This window comes from Chanos chanos, chromosome 4 (assembly GCF_902362185.1).
Source record: "Chanos chanos chromosome 4, fChaCha1.1, whole genome shotgun sequence".
NCBI classification, from domain to species: Eukaryota; Metazoa; Chordata; class Actinopteri; order Gonorynchiformes; family Chanidae; genus Chanos; species Chanos chanos.
Genome location: NC_044498.1, coordinates 35,218,527 through 35,242,230, shown reverse-complemented (window position 1 = coordinate 35,242,230; position 23,704 = coordinate 35,218,527). Strand labels below are relative to the sequence as shown.

The window sequence follows — 23,704 nt, the reverse complement described above, 5'->3', positions numbered from 1 at the left end:
TCCACCTCTCAAAAGTCACTCTGGAAATGTGACCTGAACCTCCAGAAAACAAAATCAATCTCTCAGCGAGCTCCGGCTTTGATGGGCTGACTGCTTTGACCTCTGCACACTCCACCGCTCCCCTCTTCATCTGCATATGTCTCGCAATCTATTTGGGAGATGTGTCATTTCAAAAAACCGTGAAAAGAGAAAGGAGTACCAGATCTCAGTTCGAAAAATGCCACTCCGCATATACGAGTGTTCACCATGGCAAGGCATTGTAATTTTCTGTCCACTAAAAGCTAAAATTTAGATATCACCCTGTCAGATTTAAAGTAGCAACTTGAGCAACTTGCTGGAACAACAAACTTGGCCAAAAAGGCAAACTAGGCTCCACATTCTCCTCAAAATGTCAACACTGGTGAATCTTTTCATGGCAGACAACCTCCTAGACTGTTAAACTTGACTGTCACATAGATTTATCTTTAAATGTCACTGTTTGCTGCCAGATAACGTACTACCTCATTCTCAAGGACAGGTAGAGATAACAAAACCATTTCCAACAGTGAGGTTTTTCCTATTTTAAGAAAAAAAAAAAAACACCTCCATATAAAACGTTACATAGTATCTACATAAATAGTTCCTGATAAATTCTCAACAAGGAACATATACTAACTGGTGATAAATGAACCAGAAACACATTACAGCCACTGCCAATAATCTATGCATATTAATAATATGTAAGGCTGATGCTGCCCGACTCTTTTCTTGGTAAGGGTCACTGGCGACATCTAGTGGTGGAATGATGCACTGCATCGCGCCTCAGACTACCTGAGAATGATTGGGGGTGGTGAGACACAGATTTGGGCTCGGTGCGGTGAGGTAACCAAATCCTCCACAGCTCGGCCCATCTGGCGTAGCTGAGCTGTGCTACAGGCCCGCAGGACCGGCCCCTCCACCTCTTCCATCTCCAGCTGCTGATCTTCTTGTGCAATCAGCTGCTCCAGCGCCCTGCTGCGCTCCTGCAGCTCCGTCAGTCTGAGTTGTAACTCCTGAATCTCAGCCTGCTCAGAGCAAGGCACAGGTCAGAATAAAATACAGACTAATGAGAGGCTTAACACACTCTGAAATAACAGCACAAAACCTTCCTAAGTAATCAGACAGTAGTCAACTCTCTCTGGATCCAGAGTTCTATTAGGTTTCAGCCTCATCTGCTAGTCAGCAGCTAATTTATGTTCCTGGGCTGGATGACTGGTCTATTTTAAGTGCTGAGACAGCACAAGACATGGACTGACAAATTTGTTCTGCTTTTTTTGTTGTTGTTGTTTTTGTTCTTTCGTTAGTACTATCAGCATCGTTAGCTCAAGTACTGGTTACAGTCAAACAGGCTGAGCTAAAAAGCAAGTCAAAAACAGATAAAGTGCTGTGGGACACACTAAGTTTTACTAATGTGTGAGAGGTGGGGAAGGATGCGGGGGGTTTGGGGAGCTTACCTGGACCTGCTGTTTCTCCTGTAGGAGCTGTTCTCGTCTCTGCATTGGCCTTGTGCAGGCCGAACCCTCCTCGCATGCACTGGACTCCCCATTCTCCCTGAATACCATAACAATACAGCACGTTTTTTAATGAATCATACAGTAAGACAAATTCCACAGAAACAAGTAAACCTCAGAGGTGTTTAAGCGTAAGAAACACTAGCTCGTCTTTTCCGTCACGGTGTCTCACAGAACAAATACAACAGCATAACATACTTTGACTGAGAAACGGCAGGAGAACAATACAAACCTGAGTCCATTTCACATGTTATATAATAGTGAGTACCTTAAGTAATAATTGATTTACAATCAACAAGTTAACAAAGCATTTGAGTTGTATCCATCTGGACACATTCTAAGACTGAGTCTATGACCAAGTCCAACCCTGCCACTGGTTGCTGCTAATGACTGGTGCTTTAGATAAGGATATAGCAGCTATCACAGCATAAAATTAACTTGACACGATGATTAGATGAACTTTAGATGACCCCTTTCAAAAGCTGGTGTATTTAATATTCCGTGACATTTCAAAGATTTTCATGACTGTAGAAATTCTCTGACTCATTGTGCAGCATGGAGTATTGTATTGTGTTAGCCAGATAGCTTGAAAATGTGGTAGTAGTTATACAGGACTGTCCCCTTTATGATGAATTACACAAAATTCACTCAGTGCTACGACACTAAACGTAGAATCTGTAGGGCAGTGTAACTCTGACACAATGGAACAGAACACACAGTGTTTTCCATAGACCATTTATACCAGTTCAGCACAGGCACAACAACAGGACCCCACCTGACTTCTATCCTGTTTTAAAGGCTATTTTTGAACACTGGGTGTCCATGGTCTTTGTCCCTGTCTTCAGTTTACAGACACTATGAGCTTCTTAGAAATTAAAGACTACATCCGGTGCAACTAAGGGTAACTAAATGTCTCCATGAGTGCACACGGAGTTTGTGTATGCTATAAACAGGATGAAAAAAAATAAAGTTTAAACTGACCTGCATTCTCCATCTGTCCTCTGGAGGGCAGTATGCACAGCTGTCTGGAGCCTCTCCAGAAATCCACAGACACTTGGGTGTCTGGAGGGCAGACCAGGCTTCAGAGATGCTCTCTCCTTCCTCAACTCTTCCAATTTTTTCCCAAAGCGTTCAGCTGAGGATGGGCACGCACACACACACACACACACACACACAAAATACACTACTCTGACTTCTAAAAGTAATACATGCAGATACATGCTAGGAGACATAAGAGTGATGCGGAGGAATTAGCAAGTTCAGTGAGATTTTACTAAAGACAAAATTTTTTTACTCTAGGCCTTGTGTCAAAACATCTCTGGAAATCCTCTTTTGCAGTCACATGCTGACACTTCAATGTTAGAGAGGAGCAGAGAGAAAATAAGACAAACAAAGTTGACCTATATATTACACACTCAAATAGTTCAAGGTCTGGGAAACTGCAGAACTGTCCATTTATTTCAGTCACAAGCTGTCCGCATTCAAAAAAAAAAAAAAAAAACAGATTTTTGAGGTGGCCGACATTAGAGCCAACGAAAGTTAAATGTAGGTCAAGCTACATGTTAATCCAATAAATTGGATTTAGGTAACTGGATCTTGATCAAGCTATAAATAAAAGAAGCATTGATGAACTGTTGAATGAGGCAAATGGACAAAAGTGTGCTGAAAGGAAACAGTGCGAGTGAAGAGATGTTATGGCCAAATTTAAGATGTCAGAGCTTCTCCCATCCTTCTTGACTTAAACACTGACATGTATTGGTCTTGCCACTTTCAGAGATTCAAAAGCAGGTCTAAATACAGCTGTGAAATAGTTTACTAAAAAGAGAGAAACGTTTCAATATATGTAGTATTTATATATGTAGAAAATCATATTTTTAAGCATTTTTAATGCAAAAAGCATATTTAAGATGAGGTGTTTACTGATATGGCAACACTGATATGTTGCAACACTGTAGATTTGACTTTCAGAAGTCTAAATCGGACAGCTACATTAATGGATTCCAGATGGCATAAACTGGACCTGAAATTCAGTTTAAATATTTACATACAATATTCTGTAATGAGTATTACAAAAGAAAGGCTTCTCAGACTAGGCGAAAGCAGATGGATGGATTTATGTGTGTGTGTGTGTGTGTGTGTGTGTGTATGTGTGTTTAAATGATCCAGTTAAGCCAGAAAACTGTCAGGGGGGGCTCAAGCTGGCCAAACTAGATATTTCCAACTATCAGTAAAAAAAATCTAAGATTTCCAGTTTTAGTCACTCTGTTTTGTTTGTTGCCCTTACTTGCTCCACATCAAGGTGATTGCTGATTATGCACAAACTGACTTCTGGTGTTTGGGTGTGCACAAACCAAAAAAAACAACAGCACAATTCTCTCCTCCTCACCCTCTTTAGAAATGAAGTGTCATTCAGCGTTCTGAGCACTGAAAACAATCCTTATATGGAGAAGGTTTAGAAAGCGAGGCAAGCCAACAAAATGCTGTGGTAAGTCATATGATGAAGCGTGTGAAGAAGTAAGCAAGATGGGAATGCACCAGTTCTCACCAGACATACATGTTTCTGTCGTAGATGGACTGACTACAATGACTGACTGTAAAATGGATAGCCTGACTTTTTGACATTCTACATGATTTGCGAGGGGTTTAATCACAGGTTTGGAGAATCTCACCTGTATCATAATCATCGTCAAGAACTGCCTTCTGCTGTAGTCTTTGAAGCTTCAGCATCATAGATTCAATCTAGAAAGAGAAGATAGAATTGAAACAACAATTGCAACAAGTCTGCATACACTAATGGTGCAAGTTCATTCCCTTCAGATGTATGAGTGCGCGAGAGAGATAAAACATAGTTAAATACTAAGGCAAGACTAGACTGAATCCATTAAAACCACAGAGATAATGAGTAGCTGTATTCTAACCTTCGTATTGGTACGATTGCTCTGCAGGCAGTTTTGCAGTACACCTTCATACTTCTTCAGAAGTCCATCCCAGGCATGGTCGGAGGAGGGCGTGGCACTTTCATAACCTGAGGTTGCTGACGAGGCGGACGCGGTGTCTGATGAATCCACCGACAGGGAGGAAGTGACCTCAGTGTCCAAAGAACCAGAGTCAGAGTCTGGGATAATGTCCTGGAGGTCAGAGGTCACAGAAGTGGATGTTTCTTTGTCTTGGCTGTTCCAGGGCATGTCCAGGTCAACCTTCCAGGACTCCTCAGCCAACCTGATCTCCTGAGATTTTCCAGACTGACCAGAAGGAGAAAAACAAGATTTCAATGTCTCAGGAGTTATAAGGGTTGGTACTTGAAGCCCTACTGAAAGTAATTCTGGTCCTGATTGGCCAACAGGAGCAGAGTCAACATCAGACCGGTCAGAGGTTCCATGTTTGGAAAAAGATCGGTCTGATGCAACATGTGTCTGCCGTGATTGGCAAGATGTGAGAGAGGAAGGTTTTGTTTGGTCCAAATTTAAAGTTTTGAGGTCCCTTAAAATATCTTGATTTTGGTCTTGGTTTTGCCTTGTACTTTGTACTGTTTGACACGAGGACGGCACTAAATATTCACTTGTTGTGGTATCTAATCCTTCAATAGCATCCAGTGATTCCTGGATGAAACTAAAACTAGAATTGAATACGCCTCTAGATGAAGGGGATTTTGGAAATGTTTTATGAGGACTGGACTGAGGTTCCTGTTCTGGTCCTTCTTCACACCTGGACTCAAACAAGGGTTTAAAGGCACGGGAAGGACTAGATGTTTGAGGAAAGGAAATCCCACTTTGTTGAGAAGGGTCAAGTTTGTCTTTTTTCACAAGATCCTGATGCCAACTTATGCTCAGGCCATTAGGTGGCTTAGGAGAACTTTCAAAGCTGTTCAAACCAGCACACGCTTGGGAGGTCTCAGCTCCTGAGAGTGCACTTGACAAGCAGAGGTCTCTTTTAGCCTTCCCAAGACTGCTGTCTGTCTGCCTGGACAGCTCTGGTCTCACGCACTCCAGCCTCCTCTGACTCCTCCTGTGGTTGACACCTCCCTCTCCTGCTGTCCCAAAACCACCTGTTAAGAAAGAGATTACATTGAATAAGACACTTATCCAAATCAACACACCATCAACACACCCAGACTTAAGACATCATTGAGGTTCCTTTCTTAAGTTGGCAGCAACTTTTTGGAAATAAGCTGAAGGTTTTATGCACATCAAATATACTTTGTAACTCAGCAAAACTACTCAGGGGAAAGATGCCAACAACAGAATTCAGAGGACAGATAAATGAGGATGAGTTTTCATCCATTGTGCCATTCATCTCTTAACAGCCAGGCACGAACATCGACATATTTAACAGAAATTCACAGTCACTTTTGTCTTGTTTTTTTCTCTTTTATTTTGTCAGAGTTGGATGGTATAAGGCCAACCGATCAGGGAAATGACTCAGTAAGAAGCTTGAGCTTGGTCACTGTCTGCCAACATTACCTTGGGCAACCTCTGACATAGTAAAAACTGGAAACCTCTCATAGAATGACCATCAAATAAAAACTTACATGTAAAAGAAAGCTTAAGAAAACAAAGTCTGAACAAAATGTGACTGAAGGTGCGATGTGACTGAAATATGTGTCCTCACCAGACTGTTACATATTACACATGACCAGCGTGTCTAATCCAGTCAGGGCAGTCCAGCTGTCCAGAGATTCCAGAAAGACACCGTCATAAGTACAACCAGCTTAGAGGGTGGTGAAAAGAACACAATGCTGCAGCCAAGGAAATGGTATTAAACTCTAGATCAATAGACTGCTGTTCATATTTTACATACACACACTTGCGTAAAGCCCACATAATGAGGACTTCAAAAGCTAAGCCATTAGTGGGTCAGTGTCGAAAATCTGAAGACATGTTTGTCTTCCTCGGGTGGGGGGTGGTATCTGTGGAGCCTTCAACAAGCTCTTTGTGTGCAGCTGCAGTTCTCTTTCTCCCACCAACTCACTCAGTCTCTCTCTCTCTCTCTCTCTCTCTCTCTCTCTCTCTCTCACACACACACACGCACACACACTCCCTCTCTCTCACACAATCTCTCTCTCCTATGGTGGGTGACATGAGAGATGGGTGCAGTGGTGTATAGCCCGCCCCGTCTCAACGCCAAACACTCAGACATTCGCACATGAAAACTGCACAACAGTATGCCCATTCAGAAACTCTGGCACAGCAGAACCTTCAGCAACTGGAGTGGGAGCATCAGTACAATAGAGAGCAAAGCAAGAAAAGTGAGGACAAGCAAATGAGTTATCTGACCCCTTCTGCATTAAAAGCATTTGGACTGAGCACAACACTTTGCATCCATGTGACATTTACAAACAATCCACTATGTAGTTACAGATTGTATTGTACTACATATGCATTACTCTATTTACTAGAACGGAATATAATGACAGATAACTGGTGGATTTAACTACCAGAAGAGATTGGTAATTAGACTCTCCTCTAATTGCTCTTGAAAACATTAATATGCATCCTCCCAAATGCCTGGGTGATGTCATAGCTAAGGAATGTCCTCTAAAGAGAGAGGAAGGGAGGGAGGGGAGGCATGAAGGCAACAGAAAATTCTGCAACATCCTCAGAGGAAGTCAGAAGAGCCACTAACAAAAGGAGAGTATTGACTGGAGAGAGCAGTCTCTGGAGTCTGTACCCTGAGGATCAGATTACACAGAAAACCCATTAGAGCTGCTCCCTCCCTGAACCTACTACACAACAACACGGAAGACTAGGCCGTCACTCTAGACAGTCCCAGGGCCGTGACACCTGAACCCGACTGCACTCCATCTGTCGAGGACACTGTATAGCCCTGCTTTTGATGCAACTGAAAGTGAAAAACAGTCAAATAGGTGATTATGGCAGAATGATTTGGTTACAAAAGGACCATTGTTTCCTCTGAAAAGGGAAGGAAACGACCATGAAGCCTTTGTAAGAATCACTAAATAGTCCACGATGTAAGTGCAGCTTTTGTACGCAGACTCTAATATCTTCCGGATAGTTTTTAAAATAGTCCCAGAATGAGGAAAAAGAGAGTGAAAAAAAAGGTGTATAATGTCACTGACAACTATGCCCTGCAAAATTCAACATCAAACTTCTCCTGAAAGTCCTGTCCTTTGTATCAACGCGACCATAAGATACAAAAGCAGTAGCAACATGGGATGTTACAAGACTCATGTGTAGCAGATATAGTCTGTGTGAACGATGGGTTAAAAATGTTTGTGTATTTACCTTAGACGGCTGGAGAGGCCCACTAAGAACCCCCCTCGGCTAAACAGAGAATCCGATTGGCTGCTCTGAGTACTTCAGCGTTAACGGCAGAATGTGGAGAAGCTTGTTAAAAAAGCAAGCAAATGTTTGAGGGGGGAAAACTAATCCATCTGAGGTTCACATCTGCGTGCTTTTCTTCATGCAGAGATGACTCCGCGTGGATAACTGCTAGACACATGCTGTACGAGTTGGCATTTATGACTGCAGTACAAAATGGGGAAGTGAAAGTGCAAGTTTTTCCTCAAAGTCATTTTTTTTCTATGTGCAAGAAACAGCTCGCTGAGATCACGCTCAAAGAATGTGGTTGTTCACCTTCCCGAAACATATTTCAAAAAACGCATGACCAAGATTTGTTTTTTAAACAAAAAAAACAAGTATAGACAGATGGATAAATCATTTGATAAATACAAGAAATACAGGTGCAGAAAACTAAAAAAAAATGCCTAAAGCTTCACAAATTCTCTGAGTTTCTGTTTCTAAAACCACAGGGGAAAAACAGAGCTCCCTTCCATTTAAGTACTGAAATGTAATTTCTTAAGTGATTTTATCTTATTTAACATTGCCCTGCTATTAAGAGGGAACTCCCTCTAGATACAAATTTGAAAATAAACTTCACATAGCATTCGAGTTCAGTTTGTGTCATTCCCTCTACAGATTTGGCAGAGACTGCTATGCACTTCCTGCCCAGTCACAAGGGAGACACAAACCAGCTGAAAATGACGACTAAATGCTCACAGACAAAGAGCTGAGGACTTTCTAAAACGGTCATGTCCAAATCATGCCAGAAATCTCATTGTGTCTGAAATGAGAAGGACCAAGCTAGACCAATCGTAGAACAAAGAAAATAATAATTCTCTATTCGGAAACTACAAGCCTTTGCGACTGACATTTTAAATCTTTGTTGAGAGGAGGTGACTTAGGCCTACTATATGTTTTTATTAAGGTGGTAACACAGTAATAGATGTGTGCATTTACCAGGAACACTTTACTCTCTTCTAAACTATTTTTTGCAGTAGAAGATGGCCATGACAGCAGATGACTAATCTCCTGTCTTCCAAAATATTCTCATCTGAAACTGTTTCAACAGACCCTGAAAGTATATATACCGCAGAAAAGTACAGCAAATCTACCAATCTTTCATTTAAATTCCTCTTATACATAGACCATACTGGCTGTCACTTTAACTACCTAGCGTTATATTAAATGGGACGGCAGTTTTCCAGGCCTCCAGGTTTAGAATGTTTTGTTAAGATAACAACACACAGGTTGGCTCAAATTACGATCACATAATTCCCTCCCAGGTCCAGTGGTATGTTTAACGTTCGCTGTGAAGGGGCTTTCGTTTATTTGTTACTATTTCAGAGAGCCAGAGCTGCCGCGTTGTGGGTAGAATCAATATTGTGTCTAAAAGCAAGCTTTGAAATGCATGCCTGTGTGGTATTGAGATTGGAAAGGCCACCGAGTTTCCTCTGAAGTTCTCACGAGAACTTTTAAACGTATCGAACCTCAAGATGATCTTCTCAGCCCGCTAAAGAAAATAAGAATTTCAGTTTTTAGCACTTTTTGTCCACTTGTTTCTATTTCATTACCTATAAAACGTCTCTCCACAGACAGCTGTGTACTGGGTTTGAGTCCATGGCACCACATCATTAAAAGTAAATATCAGTGGAAAAACTTGACGAGAGAAGAATTGCTCATGAATAACATACAGATTTTCTGTAACGTTTCTGAACAACTAGCCTATAAGACAATCTAAAGAACCCAACCAAGGATGTCAGACTATTACACACCACATATGGTTTGATTTAGAAAGACATAAGTGTGTCTAAGTGTGTCAGCAGTTATATCAAACAGACGGCATCGTCAGCTTTCATTACAAAAGATAAGTAAAATTTGCGTGTATCCCGACATTTACTGTGAAATCTTAAGTTTGAGGTCAGACATGCAAAAAAAAAAAAACCCTTGAGGATGTTTTACCAAATAATACAAACTATATGACCTATCGAAGACATATCGATTGCCAGTAAAAGGAGGGAAACAAAGGAATAAACACGGGTTTTCTATTTACCTTCTAGTTTTGCCCATCGGTGGCATTGGGGCTCGCTGTCAATGTTTATGGCTGAGGTGCTCTCCAGTCTAATCATTCCGGCAAACATCTCGACGTTATGACTTGTGGCAAGCCTCACGTCTTCAAAGCCGGTGACTGTTTCAAACTCATATTTGGAAAGACATTAATAAGCCGAAAGTGTACTTCGTGCGAGAGCGTTACAGTTGATTGGTGGAGCTATTCCCTACAATATGGATGTGTCTCGCATCCCCAGCAGATAAATCTCGAGACTGTTAGAAAGGTTTGTATTACCCAGCAGAGAACGTCACATGCACCATCCTCGGGTTCTAGTCCCTTTAATGATTTACGTAATTGTTCTGTATGTTCCCTGTAGGGTTTTTTCTTCTCCGAGATGCTCTGCAATGCCGATTTTTTTCCCCAAAAGCCGCTTCCTTGAAATTTAAAATCGACAACCGATTCTTTATTCCTACATAAAAAAACAAATGACGAAAATGTATTCAGTGGCAATCTTCAATCCACAAAACCGAACACGATGTCGATTAAATTTGACAGCAAATCAAGACTCGTCTGAAGTCGAGAGCCAGGAAACTGCCGCTCCGTTATGTGCCGTGTTGTAATAATGTAAGGAGTTCCTCTTACGTGTGCTGGAATTTGACTCTCTTCTTCCTAAAACAGTCCTCCTAGTGGTTAATATAGTGTGCTGCTCTATGACAAGTCCGCGGTCCTGTTCTGGAATGGAAATCATTTGCAACGACCCACCTTCGCTCTGCTTGATGTGCAGACAGAACACCTGCATCAGAGGAGTTCATGAACCCGAGGTGTTCTGAACGTGTATGAGCATCGCCACTGAATGAAAACATCGATAATCAGATCTGACTGTTTATGTAGCCCATATAAAATGTATTCATCACTATCAGGTAAGCTAAGTCTACGTCCTGTTGTTTTCATAAGATGGTCTGGCTGTCTTAATTCTCATTACGCAAAAGAGAAAACGTTATCAGCGAAATCTCTTGCCCACTTTCAAAGACTCTCACAGAAATCATGCTAACCCTTCTGTTCTCAAGTCTTCTAACCCTGAATCTGCTTTCACTTTAATCTGGCACTGGTTAAACTGAAAACCCCAAGAAAACGGTTGGAATCCTTCAACAGTGGTGGTCTTTGTTGTTTTCACTGTCCTCACTGAACTTGCTTGGGTAGGATGAGTTGTCTGGTGACTGTAATTGGGCCAAACTGTCGGAGGTCTAGGGATCAGAAACACAAGCGAGAAAGGATAAAACTAATTAACCGACTGTGTGATCCCTGGCCTTAGACCGTTATTAACAGAGTCAAAGCTCACTTAGGCCATCTATTTTGTGATTCATTTAATTAACCAATTGACCGAATTCAGCTGAAACTGAAAGGTGTCAAAAACCGATGAGTTTATGTCTGTTTTGACGTAAGATTGTAGAGTAGTTTGTGAATGGTTTGTGTTTGGTTTCAGACGCCTGACAAAGACAAGTCGGCAAACAGCATGAAGAGCATGGCAAAAATATATCCCAGTGTTTAGCCCGTTTTATATATCTGAAACAATCTATGAATACTGAAAATTACCGGCTATAGTTATTCTCCAACTCCGTCCTATAGGCCTAACTACTGAAAACAGAGCAGGTCCACGCAAAGAGCAAGCAACGCCTCTTTAAACCTGTAATCCACTTTAAGGACAGTGAAGCTTACTTTTCTTGCCATTAATACTTATTTACATGTTCTAGTGGTGTAACCTAGTGAGGGCCACTTACATAGGCTACAAGCTGTCCTTAGACACTGGCAATTGCAGTTACGGCAGTTAGACTGACTGGAGCGGGTTTTTTCTCCTGTTTCACCTCTCCCACTAAACTGCATTATCTGACCAAACAGAATTTGAGGTACACTCGTGAAGTATAAGCATCTGTGTAAATCGCAGGCACTTTGGGCCTGCTGTCCCAATTCAACTACTGAGCAACCTAGGTTTAACACGGCGAGATGACGTCCGTTTAAGTTATTTAAATGGAAGTGGCCGTTTTGGCGGTACTCCTCAAGCATCAGTGAGTAATATTTTGACAGCTTTAGGTCAACTTAGAATGACATGAGTTCGCAGTTAATTTACAGTTTCATGTTGACTTGAATATGTAGCCTATTTCAGATAGATGGATAGAATGTGCACAACAGCCAGCTCGTAAGTGATTGTGATAAGCACACAGAGATTCTGACACAGGTAAACTTAGATAAATCAGATAAATCAAAACAGAGATAAATGAAACCGTGAAATAAGCTGTACCCCAATTAGCCACTAGATGTCAGGCTTGTACAAGTCCGCTCTCAACTGGCAACATGAACAGCATAGCTTTTCCAACCTAACATGGCATTTTTGAATTGCACTTTAAAAACAACATTGTTTTATAATATAAAAGTTCTGGGAGTAAAGGTAAACATGCTTAGAACCGTGAGGCTGCTGAAACAGTACTAATATATTTATGCAAGTAGTCTGTTTTTGGGGAGGGGGGGGGGGGGGGGGGACAGGAGGGAAAAGCAGCTGTAGATCGATTGAAGAGCTGTGAACAGAGACAGTCTTGTCCTAGATGAAAGGTTAGTGCTCACAAACCCTGCTTTCACATGAGGCCAGAACTCCAATTGTGCTCTGAGGCTTAAATGACAAAATGCAGCTTTGTGCTAAAGAGAATACCCCGCACAAACCATGGGTGTTTTCCGCTCCCCCTGATAGAGGGAGCACGTCTATTATTTACTATGCACAAGTGAAAACTTGTTTTCTTGTGTAAACAAATGCAAGATTGTGTTTAGTTTTTTACTTACCACATCAGCAGCTCATCTAATGAATGAAATGTGAACATTGATGCTTCACAGACAGAACATTGATTATTTCAGATACTCTGATGACTTTGACACCTACAGGATTCTTCACACTAAATGTTTCCCACAAAGCTTTATTCCTGACAAACATCAGTGTGAAAACAAACACATTTTGTAAGGTGAAGTGCTGTTAAAACAGGGTGAAAAGCAGATTAGTAAAGTGATGTTACATTAAGTGGTCTGACATTTCTTTTTTGAGCCACATTATTTCCACAACAGTGGGTTTTATTGCGTTCTGCCTTACACTGTATATCATTTACATACCTGCAACAGAGAGTATACTTTTCTTTTCTTTTTGTTTTTTTTGCACAACAATGAACTGAATTTGTAAAACTGATAAGGAGCGTTTATCTATAGATATAATCCATTATTCAGGCATTTATTTGCATGACTTATAATAGTCCATTTTAAACTGAAAATTATGGAGATTATCACTCAGTGCAGAAGAATATCCTCCTCTTCTCCTTTCTTCAGATTTTGTTTTTAATAAATCTCTTTTAAATCTTAGTCTTAGGCATCCAGATGACGTTCAACAAGCTGAGACATCTACGTCTCAAGTCACTGATCTTTATTTTGAATTTCCCACTAGGTTAAAACAGGTCAATTTAAACTAACCTGGGGTCAAAGTATGCATTCTTGGGGGTCAAGCCAGTTTCCCACTTCCAAGACCTGAAGTGGGAAAAGGTTTTACCGATAACTCTACTGCAAGGGGCAGAAACAGCTTCTCCAGACATGGCGTACATCAGTGCTTCTTCCAGACTATACAAATATAAACACAACGTGACCTGTTTGGAAAAAACAACATGCTTTACCCTTCTTTATTTGGAACTGGACGTCATCCCATCCTGATGGGTGAATGCCTGCTGATTTGGTTCTATCAGTGAGAGGGGAGCAGTATCCAGGCCCTGCCTCCTATCCAAGAGGGAGTGACACAGTCAAAAGAACTGCCTTAAAACCACATGGGCACGTACTGTCTGGACACAAACCACACATCTCCCAAAAGCAGTGTAGGGGAGACCGGAGACAACAGCTGTGCCTACCTGAGATTATCAATCTGTGATAGAAGTAGAGGCTAAAAATAAACACCTGCGGGCACAAACAGTCCACCAAAAAAGGACCACTATCCAAAAGGCATTTAAGGCAGACACACTTATAACAAAACCATTTTATTGTGCTTGCAGTGACAACTTTTTTCATGCTGCTTTCAATTCAAATGAACATTTTACTGGCTTATGGGTAGAATAAGAATCTAAATAGTGAAAGGCCAAAATGTTTTCAGTAATCAAACCTTTGCTAGTCGTACAGAACAGAACCCAACAGGACCAACTGTGAAACAAGCCAAGAGTCACAAAATGCCACAATAAGTAAACAATTTGTCACAACATTAAATGAGCTGTAAAAAAAAACAAAACAAAAAAAACACAAACACATGCACCACATGAACTTGTAGAGAAACATGTTGTGCTACAAGCAGCATGCACAGGAGGGCAGGACGATCTAACCCTGTGATTTCTGAACCTCTGGACTAGAACTGGGACAGACTGGGCTCATAACATCTAAATCAACGTTTCTCAATATTTTCCTTAAGATCTAACAGCTCCTAAACCTGCACTGACACACTGATTCAGCTTGGTTCAGCTAATTATCAACCTATTATTATCTGAATATTTCATTTACTTCCAGTGGAGGACCAGAACAAAAATGCGTAGTCCACCGGGTCCTGACAACTGTTGGCCCTTACAGATAAATACTGATCTAAACCACGCCTTCATCCGGGTCCATGATCGCCGTCCTGCTGGAGAGAACGTCGGCCAGCATGTGTTTGGGGATCTCTGAGCCGCGAACACGCAGGGTGTAACAGGCGTCCTCCACCTTGCCCAGGCTCTGACGGAGGGTGTGGAGCTTCTTGGAGACCTCGTAGGGTCCCGTGTTGCCGATGTATGAAAAACCATCATGAATCTCGCGCAGAAAGTCGCTGAGTTTGAAGGGTGTGTCCATGTCCCCATTGCCGACGCTGCTGATGCACATACGCATAAGCTCGCCCGTCAAGTCAGCCACACCCAGCAGGTAGTCAGTGGGCGTGACCTGAAAAGTTAGGACGGCTGGACTTGACCTTGAACCTTCAGATGAACCCTGCAATTACAAAACAATATCTAATAAGCTCAAAATCAGAGATATCGAAGATGTGTGACCACGTTTTGAATTATGAAAGTACTTGACAATAGTGCAGCCTAATAATTAAAGCCATAAGAGGATATTCTTCATGTGGGCATTGTTCTGTATTGTTTCATCACAAGCTCATGCTGGGTAAATGGGAAAGAAACAGTCTGAGCAGATTTCTGCAAAAATGTGAGGAGAAAAAAGGACTCTAAATTTGAAAAAAAAAAAAAAAGAGGCTTCGTATGGGTAAAAATAACTGCGGGCAGAACTGCTCATGGTGACTTTGAGAGTACATCTGGCTTCAGAAAATGTAAGCAAATTTCATTGAACGAAAAACACAAATGAGATCTGACTGCACTATTCCAACGCTACAAACGCTACAATCTGGAACCATTAAATTATACAGTCCCAAAATAAACATATTCCTAAAATCAAAATGTTTAGGCTATAATAAGTGTGATCCTGATGAGCATTCAACTGGGAATGTGCTTCAAACAGCGCTGCTAGTTCCTTGGTGTCAGAACAATGATTTATAGAGTTTTACTGTCGACGTGCTTTGTCGGCAGCCCTCACTTGCCTCTAAAAATACAGCAAAGAGATGGAGTGATTTTCACTCATCTGATAAGCCTGGTGTGAGTGCTTTAAAAAACGTAGACACTGCATTTGGCGTAGAAACAGAGGCATACCGTTCACCGCCTCCATGACCTCACATGGAATGTGTTTATGTTAAAAAGAATCTCATATACCAAAATAGCAAAGGATAAAAATATAGGTCAGTTTAAATGTCTGGACGTAGAATGGACTACTGCAAACAACATCAGCACTCCCACAATGCATGCCGTGTTGACAAATGTCTTGCCTAATATGAAAAAATAAAGCGAATACCAGCTTTACTAGGAAGCCTGAGATAAGTAAACAACATTCGCTCCAGAGCCAGTTCTAAACGCACACACAGCACAGATCTTTACCTTTGCGTCTGTCCTCTCGTGTCTCATGAACACCAGCCGAGCATTGACCTCCTCCAGACTGATGAGAGTACGATGTCTGATAAAATGATGGAAGGACACTGCCTCAACATACTCCTGAATCCCTGAGAGACAGACAGAGAAGGGAAATATAAGGAAACTCAGAACAGACAATGTCTTTACAATATAAAGTCACTTAAAGCCATGTAAACATAATATCATTTGGTCTAGTGTGTCACGTGAAGTCTCTTGCCTATATGGGCATACATTGGGCATACATACATGCATTCCGCTGTCATGTTGTAAATAACACAACAATTTCATCAAATTTAATCAGTTCTAATAACTGTATTTAAAACTGTATTGCATACTGTATTAAAAAATTCAAATGAATAAACATTTACAAATAAATATTTTCAGTTACTGAACATGCCACCCAGAGAGAGAGCACCTCAAGAACAATAACAGTTTTCAATAAAAATCTTGTCTTATGTTACCTGGCCACTTTTCAGCTGATCAGAAAACCATCTATGAAAAACTATCAAACAGAGGTTGTGTGGGTAAGTGAGAGAGAGGGAGTTTTATGATGAAAACTAGAGACAGGCAGTTGTCCTTTGAGGGCAGGAGAGATGACCCCAGATTGGCTTTCAATCCTTATGTAAACAGCAAGACAATAATAACAGGACGGAAGACTTTGTGTTTCAAGTTTACTTTTAGAGCGGCCATTAACTTCAAAGAGTCTCTTATCTCTGACTCCCTGGCTCACAGTCCAACATATGGCACGCTACATATCAGTTATCTCCTTGTCTTTTAAAACTATTGTCTTTTACTGCAATTAATAGCCTTCTCTTTATAACAGCCACACAACACAAGAACCAGCTTCTGTGGTCAGTATCAAAGAGAATCTGAGGAGTAAGAAAGAGCTCCTAGCATGTCGTCTTCAGTTAGGCTAACAGGAAAGTGATAACCTTATCGAGGTGGAAACAGGAGACTCCCTCTGTAAAGAAGTTCCTTTGGAAGTTAATTTGACAGAACCAACACCTCTCCTTATACAAAGAATCTGTAGCCAGGCCTGCAATCACATTACAGAAACATACTAACGCCAATACTGCAGTTAACAAAACCTCATAGACAATGACTCCTCATTTTCGCAGTAAATAAACATTTCGAGATGTTTTGCCCTGGTCCTGAGAGGTTCCTCTGCATGCAAGTCCAGAGAAAATAGAAGTACTGTCTGGATCGATTGAAAAAAAAAAGTTTATTATTTCTAATGTGTATCAAGTGTGGATGCTGATGTGGTAATATCCAGGGGGGATAATATTCAGCAGATATGACAGTGTAAACAGTCCATTCTGCATATGGCTGCCTCCGCAAAACACTGCGCGGCTTCAGCTTTTATACCATCTAACGAATCAGGTGAAAAAGCAGTAATCAAAAGTATTATTCTTTAGCAGATATTTTTATAACTGGTTGAGCTGCAAACAGACCATACACAGCTTACAAAACTGATTTTTTTTTTTTAAGTTCCCCTAGCTGATTCATACAGGTGGTCTAAAAATCCCAATCAAGCTACTGGCAAACACCATCTCACAAATACAAGCACAAATATTTGTTCAAAGAATGAATGTATTAATTAAGAATCATTTGTTGGGATGCGCACTGAGAAAAGCCATAGCCAATCCATGAGTGCTTTCAATCCAGGAAAACACAAACCTACACTGTCACTGGCACTAACCTTTCTAATTGTTTAACTCAATGGTAATGGAAAAATATCAAATCCCAAATGTGTTTATGCTACAATGCCAGTCCAAATCTAAATGTAGACTGAGTTTGTTTTCTAACAAAACCCAAAAGAATGTCACATACTGGTTTTTCTGGGAGGGATACTGGGGTTGTTAAGTGTTTGGCTGGATGCACAGATAGAAATGCCAGGCTGGACATACGCCAAATATCATTAGACGTTCAGCTCTCAGTGTCACTGGCTGGGTAAAATGGAAAAGTCTGGAAGCTGCCATCAAGAGGTGACCTACTTTTGACCTCTGGTTTCTGTGTCTCAAGGTCACATATTAACAGACTGTAAACTCTGTAAACAAAAATAACTCACGAGTCTCTTACCCTTTATCTCCTCTCCTACTCAGATCTGATTTTGGGCCTAATTAATCACATCAGTGTTTCATACTGAATGGATTCAACCAGCGAGGGGCCATGGAACTGACCCAAGAGACAATGGATAATTGGGCTTTATCCTAATTTGTCGAGTGTTGACCCTTCCCAACAAAACATGGTCAATACAAACCTTGTGAGTCAATGAGAGAGACAGGGAAGTTTAATAACGCGTAACAAAAGCCATAATGAAGACAGGAACTCGCAAGAAAATTTGAACGCTATTTGTGTGAAGGTTTATCTTTTGTTTTTATCCAGTAGTGTTGGAGAGAGAAAAAAAATCACTTTGGCAAGCTTTTATCACATGTGAAAACCAACCTCATTCCTCATGGTTAGTTGAGCTCCTTTGCCATTAGTGAAACTGTTCTGTAAATATGGGCTTTATCTGTTTTCTTTGGAGAATTAAAATGCTTCAGAGATCACGGAGAAGTCTACGTTTATTTCCCGTCAGTAGTATGTCTTAATCATTTCCCCCCATGCAGGATATCACTGATTGGGCTGATTAATTCCAAGGTAATCGCTAATCATCAGGTCATGATGATTATATTTATAATCCCTCTGTATTTATCATTCCTCTGTATATTTGTGACTCCTGCAGATTTACAGAAAAAGTGTTGTAATAACAGTGTTGTTTCAATTCACACACAATGCTTATACTGCAATCAGTAAAAAAAAAAAAAAAGACATACAATTTTCATAATTATCCATTTTGCAGAAAAAAAAAACAACAACTCTGGAGCTTCTGCTCCACCCTCGCAAATTCTGTAACAACTGGTGTACTGTGAGAGATCCATACACAAGGTCAGCCTCTGTGCTGACACCCAGAGCAATACCGTCTGCATCTTATCGGAGCACACGAGAAAACCGCACACCAGCTATTCTTCAGTACAGAGTTCATCTTACCCATCTATCGGCAATTTTGAACCCATGATCCTCCTATAGCTATCTCTGACCTTCTGCTGCTGCCCTTGCCCTTTTCCTGGTACTCTGAAGGTGTGTAAATGCCAATGGGTTCTTACACTATGTAAAGGGGTACTTTGTAACTTTGTGTATCCGAACAGGAGTGATACTCGATTTATACTGGACATATAGATGATCGTCTTTGGAAATGGAAAAGAACGAAAGTAGTTTGAAATAAACAAGAGCCCTGAGTTTTATCTACATGCACCCAAATTTACGCACGGCTTTACAATTTTTGTCTGGAATTAGGAATTTCACGTGTCATTAACCTGATGGCTCCGGCAGAGGTTGGTTGGTTTCATAATCTTTACAATGTATTCGTAAACACTACATTCCAAAAATGCTCAGTATAAACATGAAGGAAGATTGCCATAAACTATAACTGTTTATACTGAGTCTTCTCTCTTACTGTTCAGTCAAAGAAAGGTGAGCTGTTTGTAGTCAAAGGCTACTAAGGATCCTCTCCAGAATTATCCTGTTTTCCATCAAAGAGTGTACAGTATAGTGATGTACAGACAGACACACTTGTTGAGGACTTGACAAAGCCTCAAGAAATCCAAGCTGTTTTGAGAAACACCGCAATACACGACTGTGTTTGCACGTGCTGTACGAAACAAGTCCAGCTGTTTAGAAAGTCTACAGTACAGATAGGCTGCTGTTTGGCTCTGGTTCACTCACTTATCAAAGCACTACTCTGCTCTCCATATCAGCAGCAATTACTGTCAGATTTAGCTCACAACATCTTTAATGGCCCTGGTACAAAAACAAACCCATTAAACATGACTGGAGACTTTAAGTCCAGCCAGCTTTATCAGCTCTAGTGAGAGAAGGCCAGAGTTTCCAAGCTTTCACCCATAATCTAATAAAGATGATGAAATACATTAAAAAAAAGAAAGACAATCTAATTGGTGGGAACTGCCACGAGTCACGTTGCAGATATACACTGGCGATTTCTCTGTGACCATAATCTAAAAATGACTTCCCCAGTTGCTAGATAACTACAGACATAGTGTGACCTCTCCCTGCTTTATGGCCTTTCTCTGAACACTGTAGACGCTGTGTCTGCATTCTCCTCGTTCACAAGAACAACAAGAAATGAAGTGGGACAGCTTTATCTATTGGTACTTTCAACAAGTGTTTAGACTAGATGTGAGAGTCATTGTTGGGTCTATGGGAGAGGTGCCATGACACCAATAGGAAGTCAGTCAGCACATTAATTAACTACCCAAACAATGAGATGCATAGAGAAGATGAATATCACTCTTGTGAAGTACAGTACTAAGGTGTGGACCCTCAGATGACTATCAGCAATCTGCCATAACAGTACGTTACTTAGCAACAAAGAACTACCATGCATTTGAAGCAATGGATTCTTTTCAGTTACACAGTTTGTATGCATATGATTGTAAACCATTGATTCTTCATGATCAGGATTCATTACAAAAATGTGCACTTAAGACCATATAAGAACCATAAAATTTTAATGCAGTAATAGTGCAGCAACCAATTAAAAATGGATGTTCGTCATTTGAATGCAAATAAGAAATTATCTGCAATAAAGAGTTGGTGTTCTCTGTGAAATGCCTATCTGAGGATCAGCAGTCAGACCAAAAAAACAATATGATCAGCCACTGAAGAGCATTTAAGACTATTTGGGACTTTTAAGAGTTGTTTAGCATGACGAGTAATGAAGTTGACAGCTCTCCTCCTGCAGAAAAATCAAGTGGAGGTTGTTTTTTCCCCCAAATCCACATTTAACATCTCATACTAAAAGTTCTGCCCATAAATGGACTCTTGTCAACCCTGGTCAGTTGAATGTGGTGGTTTTCTGTGGGAGTAGCGAGAAACTGTGTAAAAGCCCTGCAGTTCTGCTCCATGGGAACTCACCAGGTGTGAACGCTCTATGGAACTGATACAGGTCCTCCCCTCTCAGCTCCTCTGCTATCAGCCCAATCTTCTGTCTCACACCATCCAGCTTCACGTCCGCTTCATGCAACACTTCCTCCGCATTAGGTACACTGCAAATCATTCCAGTTCAACAAGATATACTAGGGCTAATTTAGCCTAGACAATAATTTGTCAGTTATTTCAAGGGACTCATATGTGTACAGATTCCTCATGACATTCATTTAAAGATTATATACTTATCCAAATATACTTGCAAACTGTTACTATGACAACAGTAAACTGAGTCCAGTGACCTATTGGTCCCTGCCTTCTCTCTTAATGTCATTTGTAAACAAACCCTTTTTTCAGTAGACATTGTCACAAAGTATTTTTCAGGCCTAAGACCCCAAGTGAGTATGTCTGCAAAGACAGTGGCAATGACTTGGGCTAAAAAAGGAAGAACTCTACGAGGATCCAACATTCAAACAGTTTGTCTTTTGGGTGGTACCGATCTGTTAGAATATAAGGTTAAATAGTCTACTTTAGGGAAGGTAGGGGTAGAGACAGCTCAGATGTATAAAATCCATTTTAGGACATTCTCTTTGTAAAAGTAAAGAGAGTGGGAGTCACAACTTGGTTCAGAGGCCGTTTCAGAATGACCAGTCCATTTCTAACTCTTCCACATGGATCTGAAAGACTAGATAGATTCAACACTGCAAATGAATTAACAATTCTGTGTTACCACACCTAGCTCTCTTGGAAACTCAGTCACATTGTTTACACCTACTACAGTATGCATAGTAAAGAAGTAAGCAAGGGAAGGGCTGGTGGGGTCAGGTGTTTAAGACAAATAATCAGGTTGTATTTCATTTATACTGCATAACTGATACAGAGCTTAGCGGCTCCTGATGGCTATATGCTTGGTTTGTTGTCTGCCTGTCTTGGAAGTCGCTTTGATTAAAGGTGTCTGCTACATGAACAAAAGTAAATGAATATGTGATCATTTCCTTTATGTTTGTGGTCCTTGGGGAACAGATTACTCACCTAGTCACTCTGTGCAGCAGAAAAATAGTCCTTTTGCTCTCAATTGTTATGTCTCGACTGATCTTGACCAGTCGTTCATATTTGTCATGTTTGGTGTCAAGCTCCTGCTGAAATACTGAAAGGCCACACAGCATTGCATCGATAAAGTGAGAGTGAAAAAACGTCTTTTTCAGAGTTTAGATCAGTGGCCTAATGTACCTAATCCACGGATAGACAAAAGTAACCAGAACTAAAGACACACAACATGGATTTACGACCCGAACATGAAATCGATTACTGAGTCTATATATATATGTGTGTTCTGCCTTAAGCACAGCATTTTCTGAACAGCTGAAGGATGGAAATTTGGAAGTACCTTTGAATGCAGATATAACAGGGGAAGAAATCTGGGCACCATTGTCATGGTCGTCAGATTTCTGAACTTCTGTGAAATCTGTTTTCCTTTTCCGGGCACCCCCTTCACCTGAGAAAGGTAGATAATCTCCGTATTGTCAGCGTCATCCCAAAAAGTAGATTTCAACACGGATTATGGTTTAGTTGCACGTAACGACCAATAATCACTATTTAATCAGCTAACAATTGGAAAGTCTTGTATGGTCAGTTACTAAAATGCATTTCAGTTAGTTTCAATATATAATGCATATGCAGACAGCGACGGTGGTAGAGCATCGCCTAAAAACAAAAGTCAGTTACCTTCTCTTTTGCTCATGTCTTAGAATTAAATTTATTTTGTCATTCACAATGTATTTCTGTGTATGTAAACTTGATGCCGCGAGACCTTGGATCACAGGAACGAGAAGCTGTAATGTCACTGCCAGTGCACTGCACAAGCATTTTTACGTATATTTAGCCAAATATATCTTTGTGAGTAACTAAAATCCAGTAAGTGACTATCAGGTTAGTGCTTTTGTTGAACAAAATAATACCGGTAGTCAAACCAATGTTTACAGTTAATTCAGTAGAATTTTGGCGCTGGCGACGGACACGGTTTCTACAGTCTCGACGGGACTTGCGCCACATAAACGCGTAAAAACACCGTGGCATTTTGGGAAATGTAGTTTTAGAGAGATCTTTCATTAGACGCTAGTTACAAGTGAGAAATATAGGACTTTCTACTCAAATTTGTGGAATAACGATAACTCTAGTGAATGAGACAGAAAATGCAACAATATGCATATTTGTTTTGCTTATTCAACACTCCTAGATGATTCCCATGAATGTATAATTTAATGTCAAAGGTGAAATGTCTGCAAACTCACTATCAGTACAATGTTTGGAGGTTTGGACAAGGTTGTGTGTCAGCTGCCGTAAATGTAGTTTGCATTTAAAAACCCATTCAAGATTTTCATTCAGAATTATTTTTTGTTTATATATTCTTGAATTGCAAATATGCTGAATGTGAACATTGCTGATTTACACCTAAACTTAAAATAATAAGTTTCCATTCCTAACTTAACAGTAAAGGACTTAGTTTCCCTAGAAAAGACATAGTCTTTCACTTTGAAGAGTAATGAAAAAGCAGTTTCTCTCGATTACCCATATCAGATTACCCAGCCTCTCCAGGAACTATTCCCTTAAGGAATCTAGCCAAGTGTGTACGTGCTGCCCAGTGCCTCTTCACAACTTGAACATGTGCCAATATTTGCCAAGAAAGAAGCATGTCATCATCGTCCCTCACCCACAGGGGGCAACATAGAGCATTAGATGCATCAGTGGTTGTGTATACACAATCACTTGGATTTGAAATGTCAATTTTTATTCCAG

The 23,704-nt window shown here is 40.6% G+C and overlaps 2 protein-coding genes across 2 annotated transcripts in view; both read right to left on the bottom strand.

The window, feature by feature from the left end:
• Window positions 1-9,966, bottom strand: part of disc1 (DISC1 scaffold protein) — a 38,340-nt gene extending 28,374 nt beyond the window's left edge. The window contains exons 1-7 of the mRNA XM_030772267.1: window positions 9,879-9,966; window positions 5,299-5,574; window positions 4,448-4,857; window positions 4,199-4,268; window positions 2,511-2,664; window positions 1,473-1,569; window positions 811-1,043 (exon numbers count right to left, since the gene is read on the bottom strand). Of these exons, the coding sequence (XP_030628127.1) occupies window positions 811-1,043; window positions 1,473-1,569; window positions 2,511-2,664; window positions 4,199-4,268; window positions 4,448-4,857; window positions 5,299-5,574; window positions 9,879-9,966 (1,328 nt within the window). The remainder of the gene's footprint in view (window positions 1-810; window positions 1,044-1,472; window positions 1,570-2,510; window positions 2,665-4,198; window positions 4,269-4,447; window positions 4,858-5,298; window positions 5,575-9,878) is intronic.
• A 3,987-nt stretch (window positions 9,967-13,953) lies between these two features.
• On the bottom strand, window positions 13,954-22,702 carry tsnax (translin-associated factor X). The gene is made up of 6 exons (XM_030772459.1): window positions 22,634-22,702; window positions 22,296-22,403; window positions 21,941-22,055; window positions 20,897-21,027; window positions 15,890-16,011; window positions 13,954-14,894 (listed from the first exon to the last, which is right to left on the bottom strand). Exons 1-6 carry the CDS (start codon window positions 22,647-22,649, stop codon window positions 14,517-14,519), a joined length of 870 nt encoding a protein of 289 aa, XP_030628319.1. The 5' UTR covers window positions 22,650-22,702; the 3' UTR covers window positions 13,954-14,516.
• Between the last annotated feature and the right edge of the window lie 1,002 nt (window positions 22,703-23,704).